We start from the raw sequence: 15,761 nt of genomic DNA on the forward strand, positions 1-15,761 counted from the left end.
ATATCCGAGGGTGGAATAATCCTCGGCAGTTTATTCAGGGGGCTGAATACCTGCCAGCGAGGGAGGGGGGGGGGCTCTTTGCTCATTGCTCTTCCCCACCGTGTAAGTTTCCCCACAGGTCAAATTTCTGGTACTGTTTCCTACAGATAGGATGGATGGTTTCTGTTTGAGCAGAAGGGGCTTCGATCTTGTCTTATCAACATTTCAAGTTGCAGTTAATTGCCAAAAACATCTAACAGATGCACACAGAGAGGCAAGTCGATATGCTCGTGCACACATGCAAGCGCATACAACTCACACAGTAGTTTGCATATTGTCAACAAGAGGCTCAGAGTGTCAGCTCCATCCAGAGCGAGCTCCTTCATTGTGTCCCAGCCTTCGTTTCAACTCAGTGTGAGGGAATTGCTCTCAGTTCAGCGGAGGATGCCGTAATTGTCGTAATCTTGCCAACCTGAACCTGCACCAGCCTCACACAGATTTCACACATTTGTAACAAGTGTTACACAGATCGCTTCTCATGTCAACCCTCACTTTCTATCTCTCTCTCTGTCTCTCATTCTTTCAGAGATGAGTGTATATTAAACAGTAAACTATATTAAGTAAAAAACCTGCATTGTTTTCTCTGGTACTTTTGGAATTCCTTCTCGGCCCGCTCTGAATTGCAGCCAACGCCCTCCTGCATGGGCTTTCTAGTGGGCTGACAGGTTTCATTTGGTGACGGTAAGCGGTGGACCAAAGTGTGTGTGTGGGGAAGGGAGGGAGGGGGGGAGTTTGACTTTTAAATGTCATGGGAGGCATGATGGCAGACAAGGGTGGTAAGGCAATCTCAGTGTGCTGCCCAGCTTTCCTTGTCACATCCAGTGCAGGAGCCAACACAGAATGCCACACAACATCGCCGCGATATTATGGGAGTAATACATCGTGGGGGAAAACAGTATTGTGAATATCAACAGAAAAGGGAAATCCAACCATAATTAAACTTTCACCCGGTGGTCTGTTTTGTAAGTAATGTTTAATTTAGTTAATTAGTAACTTTTGTTGCCACAAACTGCCGTTGGTTAACCTTCCGGCTCGGATGTATAGTTTGAGCCTTTCATCATTACCTTAAATATTCAACAATTCATTATTTCAAAGTACCATCCCCTGCTCCTTCATCCCCTTAAGAGAGATGTAGGCGTTTTCTTTAGAAAAAAGAAGTGATCACTGCAAGCGGAACCGGAATCAGGTAATGAAGTGATCACAAATGTCATTTAATATCTCAATTTATTTGGGATTAAACGTTGAAAAGACGATTTTCAAAACGCAGTCATGAAATACTTTCCCATAATGTGGGAGTGAACGCGATTATTTATTTTTCCAGTTCAGCAGCACCATAGTTTCCCATTTCATTCATTTGGCAGATCAATTGCACTAACAATGTCAGTGAATTATGTACATGTAGTATTGTATTTATTAATCCACGCAATAGAAGTTTATGAGGAAGAACTGAAAGAAAACTTCAATGGCAGCGGGTGTCATAAAACCTTGTAAGTCATGTAATTGAGATGAAACACATCTATATTTCCCTATTTATCCACCATTCATTCACTACTCGGAACTATAACATCTTAATAACAGTGCACCCTAGTGGTTGCAATTCTTTTTAACTGCCCTCATATTGGTTACCTTGTCACTTGAGTAATATTAAATTAATTCAAACTGCCACTCTTCCACATATTTATGATCTAGATTATAAGGCCTCATAATCCATCAGATGACATTCTTTTGTTTAGTTTTGTTGTTGTTGTTTTTTATCACAGGGCATATAAACCATGAATATGTCAAAAATGAGTTTTCCTCCAAAGTCATTATTTCACAGACCGAGCCATTTCCAGAATACAATTACTTTACAGCCTGAAAGCCTCCTCTTTACAGCCCGCCATTACTTTAACAGTTTAATATCAAACAAGTCCCCCACAATCCTAAATCCTTCATAAATTATGCCCTTTAATGGATTTAGGGCAGCTAGAGAAAAACTTTCCATGATTTACCACTACACATTTTTTCCCCACGTAGTCAGTAACACATCTCGTTCATTCAAAGAGTTTTTAGTTTGATCCCAGTAGCTTGAATGAATATCGTCTTTGATGGTACATAATTTAGTACTCATGTCCCCCTCAGGGTGAATTGTAATCACTTTGGATATCTTCTCACTTTTCATCTAGTGCCGACCAAATATCTGCTAATGACTTTTCTATAAGCCTCAGTTGAGTATCGTGTTTTGTTTAAATTACCATATGTTAGCATTTGAACATACTAACCTGATCATGTTTAACGTTATACATGCTGATGTTCCTTCATCACGTATTTTAGTGGACGGATGGGATTTGCTTCGTTTTTGTTCCGCTCTGATAGACTTGTTGTAGATGCCAGTGCGAACACGCGTGATTACATCAGCACCAAAACTAAATAAACCTCGATACGCGGCCTAAAAACAAACTGCATTGAACGGGATCCAAGCTAGATTCTTCGTCATTCATTCATCGCAACCGTTCACCCCCTGCCCCCCTCACCCCCCCTCCCTGTGGGTACAGTAATTAGCGTATCACCGGAGGTCATCATTGGGTCATGTCGTCCCCCAGAGGGATCACTAATCACGGCCAGATAGAGACACAATCCATCCAGTGCCGTGATCGAGGCTCTGGCCAGTCAGCTAGTGCGGGGGGAGCCAGCCGAGCTCGGCTGCAACAGTGACACAACGTTGGTGCAATGCAGGAAAAGTCTATTTTTGGAGGGGTTGAGCAACAGCGCTGACACCATGGCTGGTAATGGTGCAGAAAGTATTGGATGGGATGGATACAGACACTAAGGTGGTAAAACTATAGATCTACACAGTCTGAGAAGAAGGTTTTATTTTTATTTGTTTAACACATGGCATTCAAATATTGGTTAATTTGCATTTTATTATATTTTGGAAGGTTTGATATTAGGAAACTACTGGCCACCACGGCAGCTTTCCAATTCCAGTTTTTCCGCTTCTTGCTAATGAGGATTCAACCCTTGGTGCCTGGACATTATTTGCCTGTGAGACCTTTTTTTCATTTGAATGGTCCAATTCACAGAAGTCTTTATTACTTGTCATAAGACAAAATGCACAGGTTCAATCGATACCATTAAAGCGGGTTCTGTTCCATTAGAGTTTACCAGTATGCAACGCCGAGGCCTGTCTGGAAATCAGAGAAATGTGGCAGCTTAATCTTTATCACTTGAACACACATACAGAATGGGGTTTGTGATGTCACGTTAAAAATACCTAAACCTGAAAAACATCCTGCGACTAATTAATTAACATATAATTAGTGCTTTACTGAGAGCAGGTGCATTGGAAAAGCCAACCAGCATCATGTGGTTAGAAATAAATAGAGAGGTGGCATTTAATGTAAGACAAATTACCAATGCGTTGGCTACAATAAGTAGCTAATTAGACTGATAATTAATCTGAATATAAATATGTTTTTGTATTGGTGTGACTAATTAGGTTTTTTGACTGGCAGTTTCTGTGGCTTCTCTGCTCTTTATTCTCTTGTGTGGACACGCCACTGTGACGTCAACAGGCAAATACCACAGCCGGCTATGAATCCCTATATATTTTAGCTGGCAGGTTGTTTTTTTTCTCCCGATCAGGGGTTCAGCTTTTACACTGAAAGTATGTTGTTGTGATATATAACAAGGACATAATTACACATGAATTAAACTACACGTATACACAACGTCTAGTTTTATGTTGTGTGACTATTCTGAAGTATAAATCTCGCCTCTAAGGCACCTGATAGGTTGCAGTAATGAAGTATAAAGGGACGCCTCTTTACCTTGTTAGTATGTTGCGCATTGGCAGGTTTCCTGTAACAAATGACAGCGTGAGTGATGCAATGTACCACTGATCGATTCTCTGGCAGTTCGGCACACACACAAACGTTACCCATGTCAATGTGAAATAATGTTTTACTGCCTGATCATCATCCGCTGACATTCAGTTAAGTCAATATGTTTTATGTTTTGAAGAACATAAAAAAAATGCATTTATAGCATATTGTCAGATTTACATCATTGTGTTTTTGACGAATTATGATTGGATTATTAGATGTCAGAAACAAACTGGACTATCGAGCCCAGTTTAGAATATCTAACGCCTATTGATATTCCTACGTTAAGCTTCTGAATGCTTTAAATACTTGATTTTCTTGTAGCAATTTTACCACTGCGGAAGTTATCTCACCAATTCGTGGGCATGTGCCGGTGTATTTGCATACATTTAAAACAAAAGTATAAAGCTGCCCTTGTACAGTCGTTTCTGACAAAAAACCCACATGCCTCCGTTTTATTTTTCAGTTGAGAGTTCATTGTCCCTGTGAACTCTGTTTCTATATGTTTTGTTTTGTGTGAATCTATTCTATATTTTTTCTATGCGTGTGTGTTTGAAGCAGCTGCCTTGTTGAAATCCTTAAGTCCTTTCTGATGATTTAAGTCCTTTCCTTTTGGTCTTTTGAACCGCCTTCAAATCAAAGAGTGAAAAAACATTGCCCACTCCACAACCGAGCAATTTTTGGTCCACTTAAACATTCTTCGCATTCTACAAATGGCCCTTGAAGTCTCTGTGTAGCGATTAAATGTGGCAATCTAATTACAAATATTTGATTTGAAGATGGAATGAGTTAACCTTTGCTCAAATGCCACCGCATAACCACGTCTGAATGGCAAGGAGGAGGACCGAGCCTTCGGCATCTCCACAGCGACACACCGAGTGATGGGCAGCTGGCCTCCCTCAGGGGACCCACGCGTGCATTCCAGCCCCGTTCACTCCGTCAGAGACGCTGGCTTTCCTATTTGAATGTAAAGTATGTGGGATTTTTACATTAACAGAAGGTTTTTTTTTTTTTTAGCAGCCCTCGTGTGGTTTAATCTTCGTTTTCGTTCGTTCAGCGCTGACTGTGGCATTGAACTGCCGTTTGGCTACGTGTCAATTCCTTTACGTGCTCAAGTGTATATGGGAAATGCAGTTCACATGTTGATTGGAGTTTTCCTAAGCTCACCTTCGGGTTTCACCACCTGCAGAGTTGCATCATGTCTGCTCTCTTTTGCTGAACACTTGGAGCTAAAGCAGTCGGCCCATGCAGTCGCACCAGCCGGTGTTCTTTGGACATCGATCTGCAACTCAATGAGAAAAGTACTTTGCTAAATGTCAGTACACGTGAAATCGATATGTACTTGTTCCGCTGTGTAATCCGGCCTCCCCCCCACCCCACCCCCCCCCTGATGCCCGGTTCCCGAGAGCGATGCACGACAGCTAGTGTGGTGCAAAAGGCCTGCTGATTCAAATATGATCTTTTTTATGCAGAAAGATGTATCGTTCTGCTGACGAGGGGGACACGCGTGTTCAACGACACTGTTTATGGCAATGATACGTCATTGTGTTGGGACGTGTCAGCCGCACATCGTTGTTTCCACGTCTCTGCAGCATGGCTGCATTTCATATTTAATTTACCCGTCATCAATCTCACCTTCTGTTCTGTCGCCGCCGCACTTTCACCTCTGTCTAGAAAATTGATGAGATAAGCCGTACCGCCGTCCTCCTTGTTTCAAATATGCTAGAATATGCCAGCAAACCCCCCTCCCCCCCACTCCCCCACACACTTTTGTCTCTCGAGCTGTGTTTTTGCCTTTCGCTGTCTCCCCCGCTCCTGCTCTGTGTATTTATTTAATTCTGCCTTCGCGCTCTCTATTTTTTCGCCTCTCTCTTGCATTCTTCAGGATGAGTCGTGACAGCTCATCGCTGTGAGTGGAGCAGGGGGCCAACAGGCCCCGGAGCGGGGACCGAGATTATGTAACGCCACACAGTATATGCTCGCGCATTCGCACAGGGGGTATAGTGTACAGTGTATGTTCTACCGGCAGAGTGCTGGCCCCCGGTTTCCATTAGGACGCAAATTGTCTGCAATGGTTTTAAGAATAATTCTGCGAGACAGATGGAGAGTGGATATTTTTCTGTATGCGTACATAATGTGAAGCAGGTGCTTCAGTGCTCTCGAGCGGCTATTTGTTGCCCAGCCATCCAATCGAGCACCAGAGAACGGCGTTTGGGTCTGGATTTCCCTGCAAGCAGATTCCTCAACATGCAGCCCCACCCCGCCCTTCTCCAGATTGGCTGTTGAGGTTGAAGGTGCAGGCTTAGAGAGGCTGTGCGGTGGTTTGACTTTTGGCAGGAGTTGAGAGGCTGCTGACGTGCGTGTTGGGCAGGATGTGTGTAAGAAGCAGTGCTGGATCCTGTTTTTCAGACCACAGCAACTGGAGCTTAGCCACAGCTATGGTCCTTAATGCAAGACACACACAGTGTGCTAACCTCTGCCTCGACTCATAACTTCCTCGCCAACATCACACACGCACACAAATGTGCCAATCCCTTCACACACGTGCATGCAAATACAGACTGTTGTTTGACCGGACACGCACTCGCAATAACATTGAATGTGATGACATGGGGGTTGGCTTCGATTCACCTTGTTGTCTTCCTAACAGACCTAAAAGGCTAAAACATGGAGCCCGAGAATGCCGGCGTAAGAGCCGAGGAAGGCAAACACCAACAACAAGGCCGAGCCATATGTCCTGTAGAACGGGTTTTTTGAAAGAAACTTGCCTGGATAGGCTCCCTGCATGCTTTCACAGCGAGCGCTACACAACGCAAACTGTAGGTCACACACACACACACACACCCTAGTGCAGAGAAAAGTAACACTGCATGTGTGTGGCTCGCTGGCCTGCACGCAGACGGACGCACAGGGTTTGCTTAGGGTAGCAAAAACAAAACAAAACAAAACTGACAGCGCAACAACAGGGCTCGTTGTTATAACGACGGCCATTATAGGGGCAGCGGCACATTACTATAGAAAACAACGGCAGAGCGGAAGACTGAATTAAGGGGAGGAAATGAGGGGAATTACTTCTGTGAATATGTGCGCTCTTGCGTGCATGCAAATTGGACATGTGCAGACTTGACCCCCCCCCCCCCCAATGAAGTGGAAGCCGCATTTGGTAAGAGGATCAATAGGTTTAGCAGACTGGATACTGAAGGAGCCAGAGCACACCTCTCACGCGGGGTCAGGACATCCCACTTACTGAGGGGGAGGGAGGGAGACACAGAGAAGAGGAGAGACACTTCGCTGTCTTCTTTTTCTTTTTTTACTCTCTCTGTCTCTCTCTCTCTCTCTCTCTCCACATGTCCTCCCTCTTCCCTTCTTGGGTGGTTGTGAAAAAGGGCAGAACAGAGCGCGAGACGCAAAGTGCGAGAGACAAAAGGGGGCAAAGCCGAAGGGGATGAGAGCCGCGTGTGAGCGCGTGCGACATGCTCTGTCCCGCCGGTGTGACTCGCGCTGCCCCCTTCAGCCCCTTCAGCCCCGCCGCCGGCTGTCAGGGAGAGACGCGTTCTCCGGAGGAATGAGTCCCTGAACCGGTCCGCCATGTGGATGTGGGACTGTAATTTCCGAAGCTTCGCCGGAAGAATCCCACGGAAAAAGAGCGAGAGAGGCGCGGGCGGAGAGCAGAGCTGGAGGTGCCGGGCGGCCGCCTGCGCGCTCCCGAGGACGGACTCAGCCGCTCTGAGCTGCGCCCACTTTGTTTCCTCGTCTCTTTTTTAATGGTTACTTTTATTGGATTTTCTTTCACTTTTTCATTTCTCTTTTTAAGAACTCAGTGGATTTCACGCCGCCATGTAGTTTAACTTTTTTTTTTTTTTTGAATGTTGCCTTGTTGGATAAAAGCCGACGCACTAAGACAAAAGCAGTGAGGTCGGAGGTCGCAGGTCGTCGAGGGCTCGTCGCGAGGAGCGCGGCCCCGCGCGCGCAGGGGGGCGTCACAGCGGTGGGCCGCAGCATGGGACGCTCCGCAGTGTGCTGCGGCCTGTGGACACTGTGGGGCACGTGTCTGTAGATACAGACAACCAGATAGCCAAAAGGGGGCGAAGGTGAACAGGTCACCAGGTATGAAGCCTGGTAAATGCCCAGGTGTCCCCACTGACAGGATCATGATGCCCATCAGCCATTACCCCTACAGAAGGCACTCCTGGATATGGTGAGTTAGTGCAAGTGGGGACGGTTCAACGATACGTGTGAAGTTGTAACTTTGTGTGTGTGTGTGTTGCTTTCCTATTTTCCAGGAGTGTGTGTTTGTTTGTGGGCGAGTGTGTTATTTTTGTGCTATGGCTACAGGCTGTCCTAACCCGGCCTCTTGTGGTTTTTGTCCCAACTGAGCTCGCCCGCCCGCCTTCAGGGGAATTTATTGTTAAATAGGCAGTTTCCTGTCATTTTCTCCCACACTAAATTCCGAGGTCGATCAGGTCGACGGCTTGTCAGAAACGGCAATTACACAATGTTGAGATGGTAGACGAGTTTTTTGAAGAGCTAGAAAAGCTGACGTATCGTTGCGGCCTTGTTTTGATTAGTCATTTTAAGGCCGGGTATCTCACGTGGACAATTGTCTCACTGCTACTTTATGAACTGGGAGGGACGGTGATGTCATCTTAGTGGACTGTTGGGATATGAACAGTGCTCAAAACTTTTTCCGGCAGTTTGATCTGTTTGTGCAGTTAAAACTCTGTTAAACCGTCTCTGCAATGGAGACCCTGTACCGTCTGTAGAGAAGCTTTGCCATCCTTTTTTTATTAGCACTAGGTTGTTTCATTGCTGTCTGTCAACATCATTTCAAACAGTTTTTATTTGGCATTATTCTTCCCTGGTGTGTCAGTACACTTGCACACACTGGCTCCACTCAACCGCGCAGACATAACAACATTTCTTGTGTTCTTTTCCGTTGTGAACCGTCTCTGTTTATTCTCTGGGCTTCGTTTCACAGCCAGGCGCAGAAATGCACGCCGTATTCCAGCCTTTCCTCCGTTGTTTCTTTCCTTTTACACCAGCGGATGATGCGCGTGAGGATGTGGACAGACGAGCACTATAGGTCGGAAGCGATCCACAACACGTGGCACAAGTTGTTGTCATCAACTGATGCAGCTGCTCATATTGGCGATGAAATGTGCGCCGAAAGTTCAATTTAATAGGTTTTTACGCTGACTTCCTCTCGTACTGTGACTGGCCTTTCAATCAGGATACAATGACAAATGAAGGTAATCAATGAACATATTGCCAACATAAAGACGGGCTAAATACCCTTGTTCCTATATTTCCTCCACACACACAAACACTGGCAGGGTTTTCACACACAGTCAAGCTCTACGGACACACACTCAGTTGCAGGTGCAGGTGAACATATAGTGGAAAGTTCAGACGAGGCATTGATTGCTGTTTCAATCAATAAATACGTACGTCTTCCCCACGCTGCATTCACTCTCCTGTCGCTAGGGTTGAAATTTCCATAAGCGAATGGTAGTAAACGCACAATCAAACGTGTGAAAGAAGGACTATTATAAATTTGAGAGAAATGTAGTTCACAGTCTGCCAGATTACATTGTGTCGCAAAATTGGATGCATGTAGTAGACCTTGTGACAGCGTGGCAGCGACAGTTCAGGGCTGTCATGGTTGTCAGAGCTGGGCATTAGTGTCTGAGAATGGTAGACAGGCCTGTCAGACTCCATTTAAAACCCCAGGCAGGGATTTCTTCTTTTCCCCCCTCTATGCATCCTCGTAGTGTGTGCGCGCCTGCAGCTTCCAGGAGGATCTGTATTATTCATTGTACCCTGATAATGGAGCGCTGCCCTTCTTTTCTGTGCAAGACCCGTGTTGCACAGTCAGAGTTGCATTGAGAGAATAGATGCTCAGTGAATAGAACGTCTCATGATTGCACAGATACAGATCCGGGCGCTGAGTCTGATAAACGCAAATCTGATTCATTTCTTAAAAAGCAGATGTATTTGTTGTGGTCTATTTATTTATTTACGTGCATCTCTCGCCGGAGGACTAATAGGGTCGAATGCACTCTCTCTCCCTCCCCCTAAGCCATGCCGCATTCTGGAGTCACTGTTACGGTCAGCATCTTTTATTGAACACATCCATTCCAGGCCGCATACGCAAGCTCTAAAGCAGTGACTCATAAGTGATGTCATCGTTGGCTGTTTGGATCCCCCGTGTGTGAATGTGCAGGGTGTCGCCTTCAGCATCTTAACCGATAAACCCAGAACCAACGGCTTTAAACGCCAACCAGAAAGAGACCGTCTGTGTGTGTGTGTGTGTGTGTGTAGTAATTCAATGAAGGGAGTCCAGCGCCCCGGACACAAAGGGGGAAAAGAGGGACGAGGCTATATCTTTTTTTAATTTAAAAGAAATTGATGCATTGCCTCCCACTCGTAGGTTTTGGAGGGTGTGTATAACAGCTGGATAATGAATGGTTTAATTTAGGTATTAAATTACATCATTTCTCACTCCCGATTTTGAAAGATGACGAGACACAATGCGTTGTTATTTAATTTCCTTACAGGTATTCTCCCACTGCACATGGTTATTGATCCTAAAAGGACTTTAGATCACTTTTTATCACCTCAAGTTATATAATGGGACAAAGCAGACTCCCGCTGTCGGTTTTGAGGAGACAAAATCATCACGCAGGACCACCAGTTGTGTGTGCGTGTGTGTGTGTGTGCGTGTGTGTGTGTGTGCAGAGCCACTTCTCACATGCAGGCTTGTGCTGAAGTACTCAGCCGCATTAAGGGTGCTCCTGACACTACTCTCCTCTTCACACTTTTTATCTCCCACCACTAGCTTGTCTTTAAAATCATTGTATTTTTATCATTCTACTTATTTTGGCTGATCGTCTGGCTGAGCAACGTTGTTGTAACAAGTGATATTCTATATATTGTAGCAAGTTATTTGACAATAATAGTACAATTCTCGTAGATACAAAGAGTTGTATTGATTTAAGCAGCATCCCATTCATTTGTTTTAGCCAGTCTGGGGCCACTGATCAAGCAGTAAACACATAATTGAGTTATTACCACAAAACGAGCTGATATTGCGAGCATGTTGGCAGATAATTACCTTGTTAGACATCCGGAGGACGTTAGCATTAATCTGGGGTTGTGTGTTCCACGCCACGTGGCAATAAATTGTAGTTCAATATTCACTTTTCTTTTGGGTTTGTTTTGGTCTCCGTCTACTCTTCTCAGAAATAGGTTTAATTTTAGCTTCCTCAACCTTTTGATAGATTGCAAGCAGTCTGTGGAGTTCAACCGCATACATGCGGCATTACACAAAATCCTTTTCAATAGGGCAGCTTCCAAAAAAACAGCAATGAAATCATTCTTTTCTAATTAATAACTAAAAGATAGTATTTTGATAAATCGGTTTGCCCTTTGGCTGAAACGCAGGCCGTGCTCTCAGCCACGCGGTCACTGACACAGCTGTCTCCTCTGGAAATCTACTCTCACGCCGAACATTGAGTCCCACAACCCCCACACACACACCGTTTCAGTTAATGTTACAGTCCGTGATGTGTGAGTAAGAGCTGTGATGGTGAGAGGTAACTGGAATGTGTCTTTACTCCAGCTCTGCCATGAGGCAGCTGTCGTTGATTACGGAGTTACTTGAAGCACGGCCGACGTGTTCTTACTGATGCGTCTCAGGTTCTCTCTTTAATCTGCACAGTCGAGGCTCTGAACTGTTTCAACGTCCCGTCTTCTGGGAGGATTTTTTCAATCAGCCCCTTCTTCTTTCGAATGGCTAAATGATCAGTTTACTACTTCGCACTTACTTTGCATGACGTCTTGCCGTTAGTTTGTGTTTGTCTGGCAGTGCTGCGCTCTCCACCACCCGATACCTCCGTCACACGTTGGCTGCTCTCGCATTTCTCCTTGGGTTATTCTGCCACTTATTTGCAGTTCATCCCCTTTTCTTCCACTCTTTTGCTATTTGTTACGCAGGAACACTTCATGCATTTTCCAGCACGCACACACATACGGGCACATACAAAAATGCACCGTGATGCAGCACAGAATGAACAATATCTTTGTGGCTAAAAGAATTTAGTCATATTATTATTAGTCATCATTCAAATGATTTTTTAGATTTTCTTTTTTCTTTCCTTATCCAGACAAATGAAATGACTCAATCTTGGTGTCTATTGAGTTGGTGATTGGTTGTTTTCAACATTTTTACAATAATATAGATAATAATAATACTTGGCAATCAATTGTTGTGTTCATTTAGTGCAATCGAATTGGTGCCTTCCACTGTCAGCTATATAACATTAGACGTATTTCATTTTTTTGTGACTGTAAATGAATGAATAGAGAGCAATAATAGAAGAACAATGTGCAATATACAGTCATCCACTGGCTTCACCAGCAGCAGCTATATCCCAGTTACATAACTGGAGTACACAGAAAACGCATACAAGCGCAACAATCCTAAAAAACAACAACCTGAAGGCGGACGCAGCTCTGACATCGCATTCATTTCAAATCTCCATTTCATTCTGATTGTCTTCCCAGTGCACATGGCCGCCGTAAGAGAGGCCATTCAATCATGTGTTCATCTCCGGGACGGAGGCAAGAAGATGGGCAGATCAATGAGAGCGCGGCGTGGCGGCCGGACGTATTGGAGGCGGAGGGAAAGCTGCTTGTATGAGCAATCTGAACATGTCGCCTTGTACTCAATTCCTTCAACGATCGACATTTTCCCCTATTTAATACAACATTAATCAAAATAATTGACAGATGAATCCATGAGGAGCATACATGTCGTTTGCACCCTCACCGGACGTTGAAAACTACCCCATGTTCTTGCTCATTTTCCTGACGTTCAGATGGGGTCTCCGGCTTGGCGACAGTAAGCAGAGCAAAGAGGGAACCTCGCGACCGGCTCTGCCGTCGCTCATTACTCAGTCTGTGGCTTTTGGAGTCGCGCCGTTTAAAGCGCGCACGTCACGATTTGACCCAACAAAACCTGCGGCGAGCCAACAGATGTTATCACGCCCCGGCCCCTTTCCTGCAGGAACAAAGCCGCTCTCTGAGGGAGGGCCCGCTGTACACTCCGACCGCCGCTAAAAAACAAGCCGCTCTAATGAAACCGAAAGATATGAAGGATAGAGTTTCAAGGAAAACAGTGTGGGGGACCGAGCCTGGGATTTTCCACAAGATGCACTAAGATTCAAGGATTTCTTTGCGTCACTCGCTCTCATGACTGTGTGTGTTTGGAGGTAGCGGGGGGGGGGGGGAGTGGGGTGGAAGCATCTGGCTTTGATTTCTCGGCTGCCTCTTTGTGGGCCACAGCATAACGAATGACCCCCTTTTCTTTCTTTTTTTCGATTGTGACTCCCGAAGGCGTTTTTGAATTAGCCAGGGAAGTGGGACTGGTTCTCAGGTTCTGCTGTTGTTCTTTCGGTCCCTCGTGGTCCGCGTCGCGGACGCCGGCCCCCGCAGTTGTCAGGAGAAGTGGCTCTGATTAGCAGGAAAGCATTTTCATCTCAGGAGGGGATTGCTCGTGATGATGATGGTGATGATGATGGTGATGAGGATTAGGATTGCCATGGTGACGTATATGAGGGAAGCATACAAACAGCTTACAGAGGTTTATGCTGGGACTGGGAGTCCCCTCACACATACGCACACACAAGCCTGACTGGATATAGAAATATTACAGACTTATATAATATAATTCCAGCTAATGCTTGCTAGGTAACGTGTGCGTGTTCAGGCAGGGGAGGGACTTGTCAAGTTGTTGTCACCTTGCTCTGTATTTCTTTTCTATCAGCATTGGTGTGTTATGAATCGTACAGCACTTCCTTTAGAGGAAACACACTCCCACTTGCAAAAACTGTTACACTCATCCATCCGACAGACTCTCACGTCGCAGGGTGCAGAATAACACAGCAGGACAGGAACAAACTACAACTATCTACACTTCATTTCCACTGTCCGCCAGCGGCTTCACGCAGCCAGTGCCCACCCTCCCCCCCTTTTTGCCTGTCTGCTGCATGTGGATTTAGTTCTGCCCAGCAGCACATAAATGGTCCGAGGGGCCTGTTTCATGGCCTCCCAAATGGGCTTTTATTGGATTGAGATTTGGGGACTTGGCAGGACGATCTGCAGAGCACCAAAGTAAGGTAAAAGTCAACAGCGTCTTCCATTAACGTGCCGACGAAATCCACACAAGGGTCCCTCTGCATCAGCAGACCACCACCAGTCGGTAACTTGGACACCTGCAAGAAGAATTCATGCTGTTGACTGTTTATTCAGAGCTTGCCACAATTCACTGTTCGATTTATTGCACTTAAATGAAGTCCTCGATGCGCTGGACAAGGAAAATGCTCTGAAATGCCCCTCTGCACAATTCCACCTCACTGCTATTTACATACATATTTTTGCATATTTGATGCTAACCTATCTGCTTGACGTCATAGCAGCATAGGTGTTTATGTGCATATTTCATACATATATTTGCATATTTGATGCTAACCTATCTGCTTGACGTTAGAGCAACATAGGGTTTTATTTTTATATGCATATTTCACTATTTCCAAACTACACAGAAGGTAAATGTAAGACATGCTTCTACTTTGTACTACTCATACGCCGTAAAACACATCAAAGCTTTTGTGAGACAAGGAGGAGTCCCAGGTGTGTTATTTATACGTTTTAAAGATAGAATGATTTAAACTGTAGTTCTCAGTTCCGTTCCAGCCCGCGGATGTCAACGCACTGGTTCATATCAATCTTGCTTTAAACAAGTTCAACCTTGTTTGTGTGAAAGGGGAGACGTACTTATTAAACTGCACCTGATGACACTATAATACAGATAAGCCCCTATGACATGCATGTTTTGAGGAACATCTTAACCTGGATTACCTGGAGTGTGGAGAGGAAACCCGTGGCGCTCGCTGGCAGGGCATCCCTGACCCCCCCCCCCCCCCCCCCCCTCACCCACACACACACATATAATATGAAGACTTGGACACACACTCTAGAAACTTCTCCGTCGGCATGGGGCCTCATCTCTCGCACAATCTCACCAGTGTGGTAATGTCACCAGGTTTTTAATTAGAGATTACTCGATTACTCACTGCGACTGCCGTCACGTTAAACCTATTAGCTTCACAATGTGCTCGCGCTCCACTCGGGCCACAACTGCGTGTGTCCATGTGAGATGTGCAGCAGCAGCACATCACGGTATAATTACTGCAGGTATACACAGTCATAAAGGGGATACCCCACATTTCATGCGAGGGTTTGTTTTGCTTTCCTTTACAGTCACGTTTTGCATGTGTTTGAACCAAGAAGGATTACGTGTCATTGTGGGTGTATTTTCTTTCTAACTGGTTTAATTTATTCATTTGGCTTGTTAAAACCTTTTCTACTTTTATTGAGAATGAACAGGAGTATTTGGAGTTTTTGCCTTAAACATTTTCTGGTTGGAGCTTGTTAAATGGCAATAATAATACTAAAACAATAACCAATTATTCTACAATGATGTGCTGCTTCTTTTGGCTTTATATTTAAGTGGCATGAACACTTTAGCCCACAGTTTAGACAAAATATGTTGGAGAATTGTGACGAGCATTTGTAGCAACAGTCAATACATTAGTCAAAGAAAGAACAAAAACGTGGGTTAGTTTGCACATTGGTCGATTTGTCAAGTTTCTGCATGTGACTCAGAGAGCTGCACTGACACAAGTGTTTCTTTTTCCCACAGCCAGATTTCTTAGTGCCGGTCTCGCTGCATGATTCTCACATTCAAACTGTCCAGCATCACTTCAGCTTTAACACGTCACGACACGTTCATGTGGT

General features: G+C 45.0%; 1 protein-coding gene across 4 annotated transcripts in view; it reads left to right on the forward strand.

The window, feature by feature from the left end:
- pde4d (phosphodiesterase 4D, cAMP-specific) overlaps positions 1-15,761 on the forward strand; it is a 132,134-nt gene that overhangs the window by 81,778 nt on the left and 34,595 nt on the right. Inside the window, exon 1 of one of the 4 annotated variants that reach the window (XM_040194911.2) lies at positions 7,151-8,100. The exons of the other annotated variants lie outside the window; for them this stretch is intronic. Within the exon in view, the coding sequence (XP_040050845.1) occupies positions 8,012-8,100 (89 nt within the window). The 5' untranslated portion in view covers positions 7,151-8,011. Of the gene's footprint in view, positions 1-7,150; positions 8,101-15,761 lie in introns of those variants that run through there. 4 annotated transcript variants of the gene reach the window in all.

Source organism: Gasterosteus aculeatus, chromosome 13 (genome assembly GCF_964276395.1).
Source record: "Gasterosteus aculeatus chromosome 13, fGasAcu3.hap1.1, whole genome shotgun sequence".
NCBI classification, from domain to species: domain Eukaryota; kingdom Metazoa; phylum Chordata; class Actinopteri; order Perciformes; family Gasterosteidae; genus Gasterosteus; species Gasterosteus aculeatus.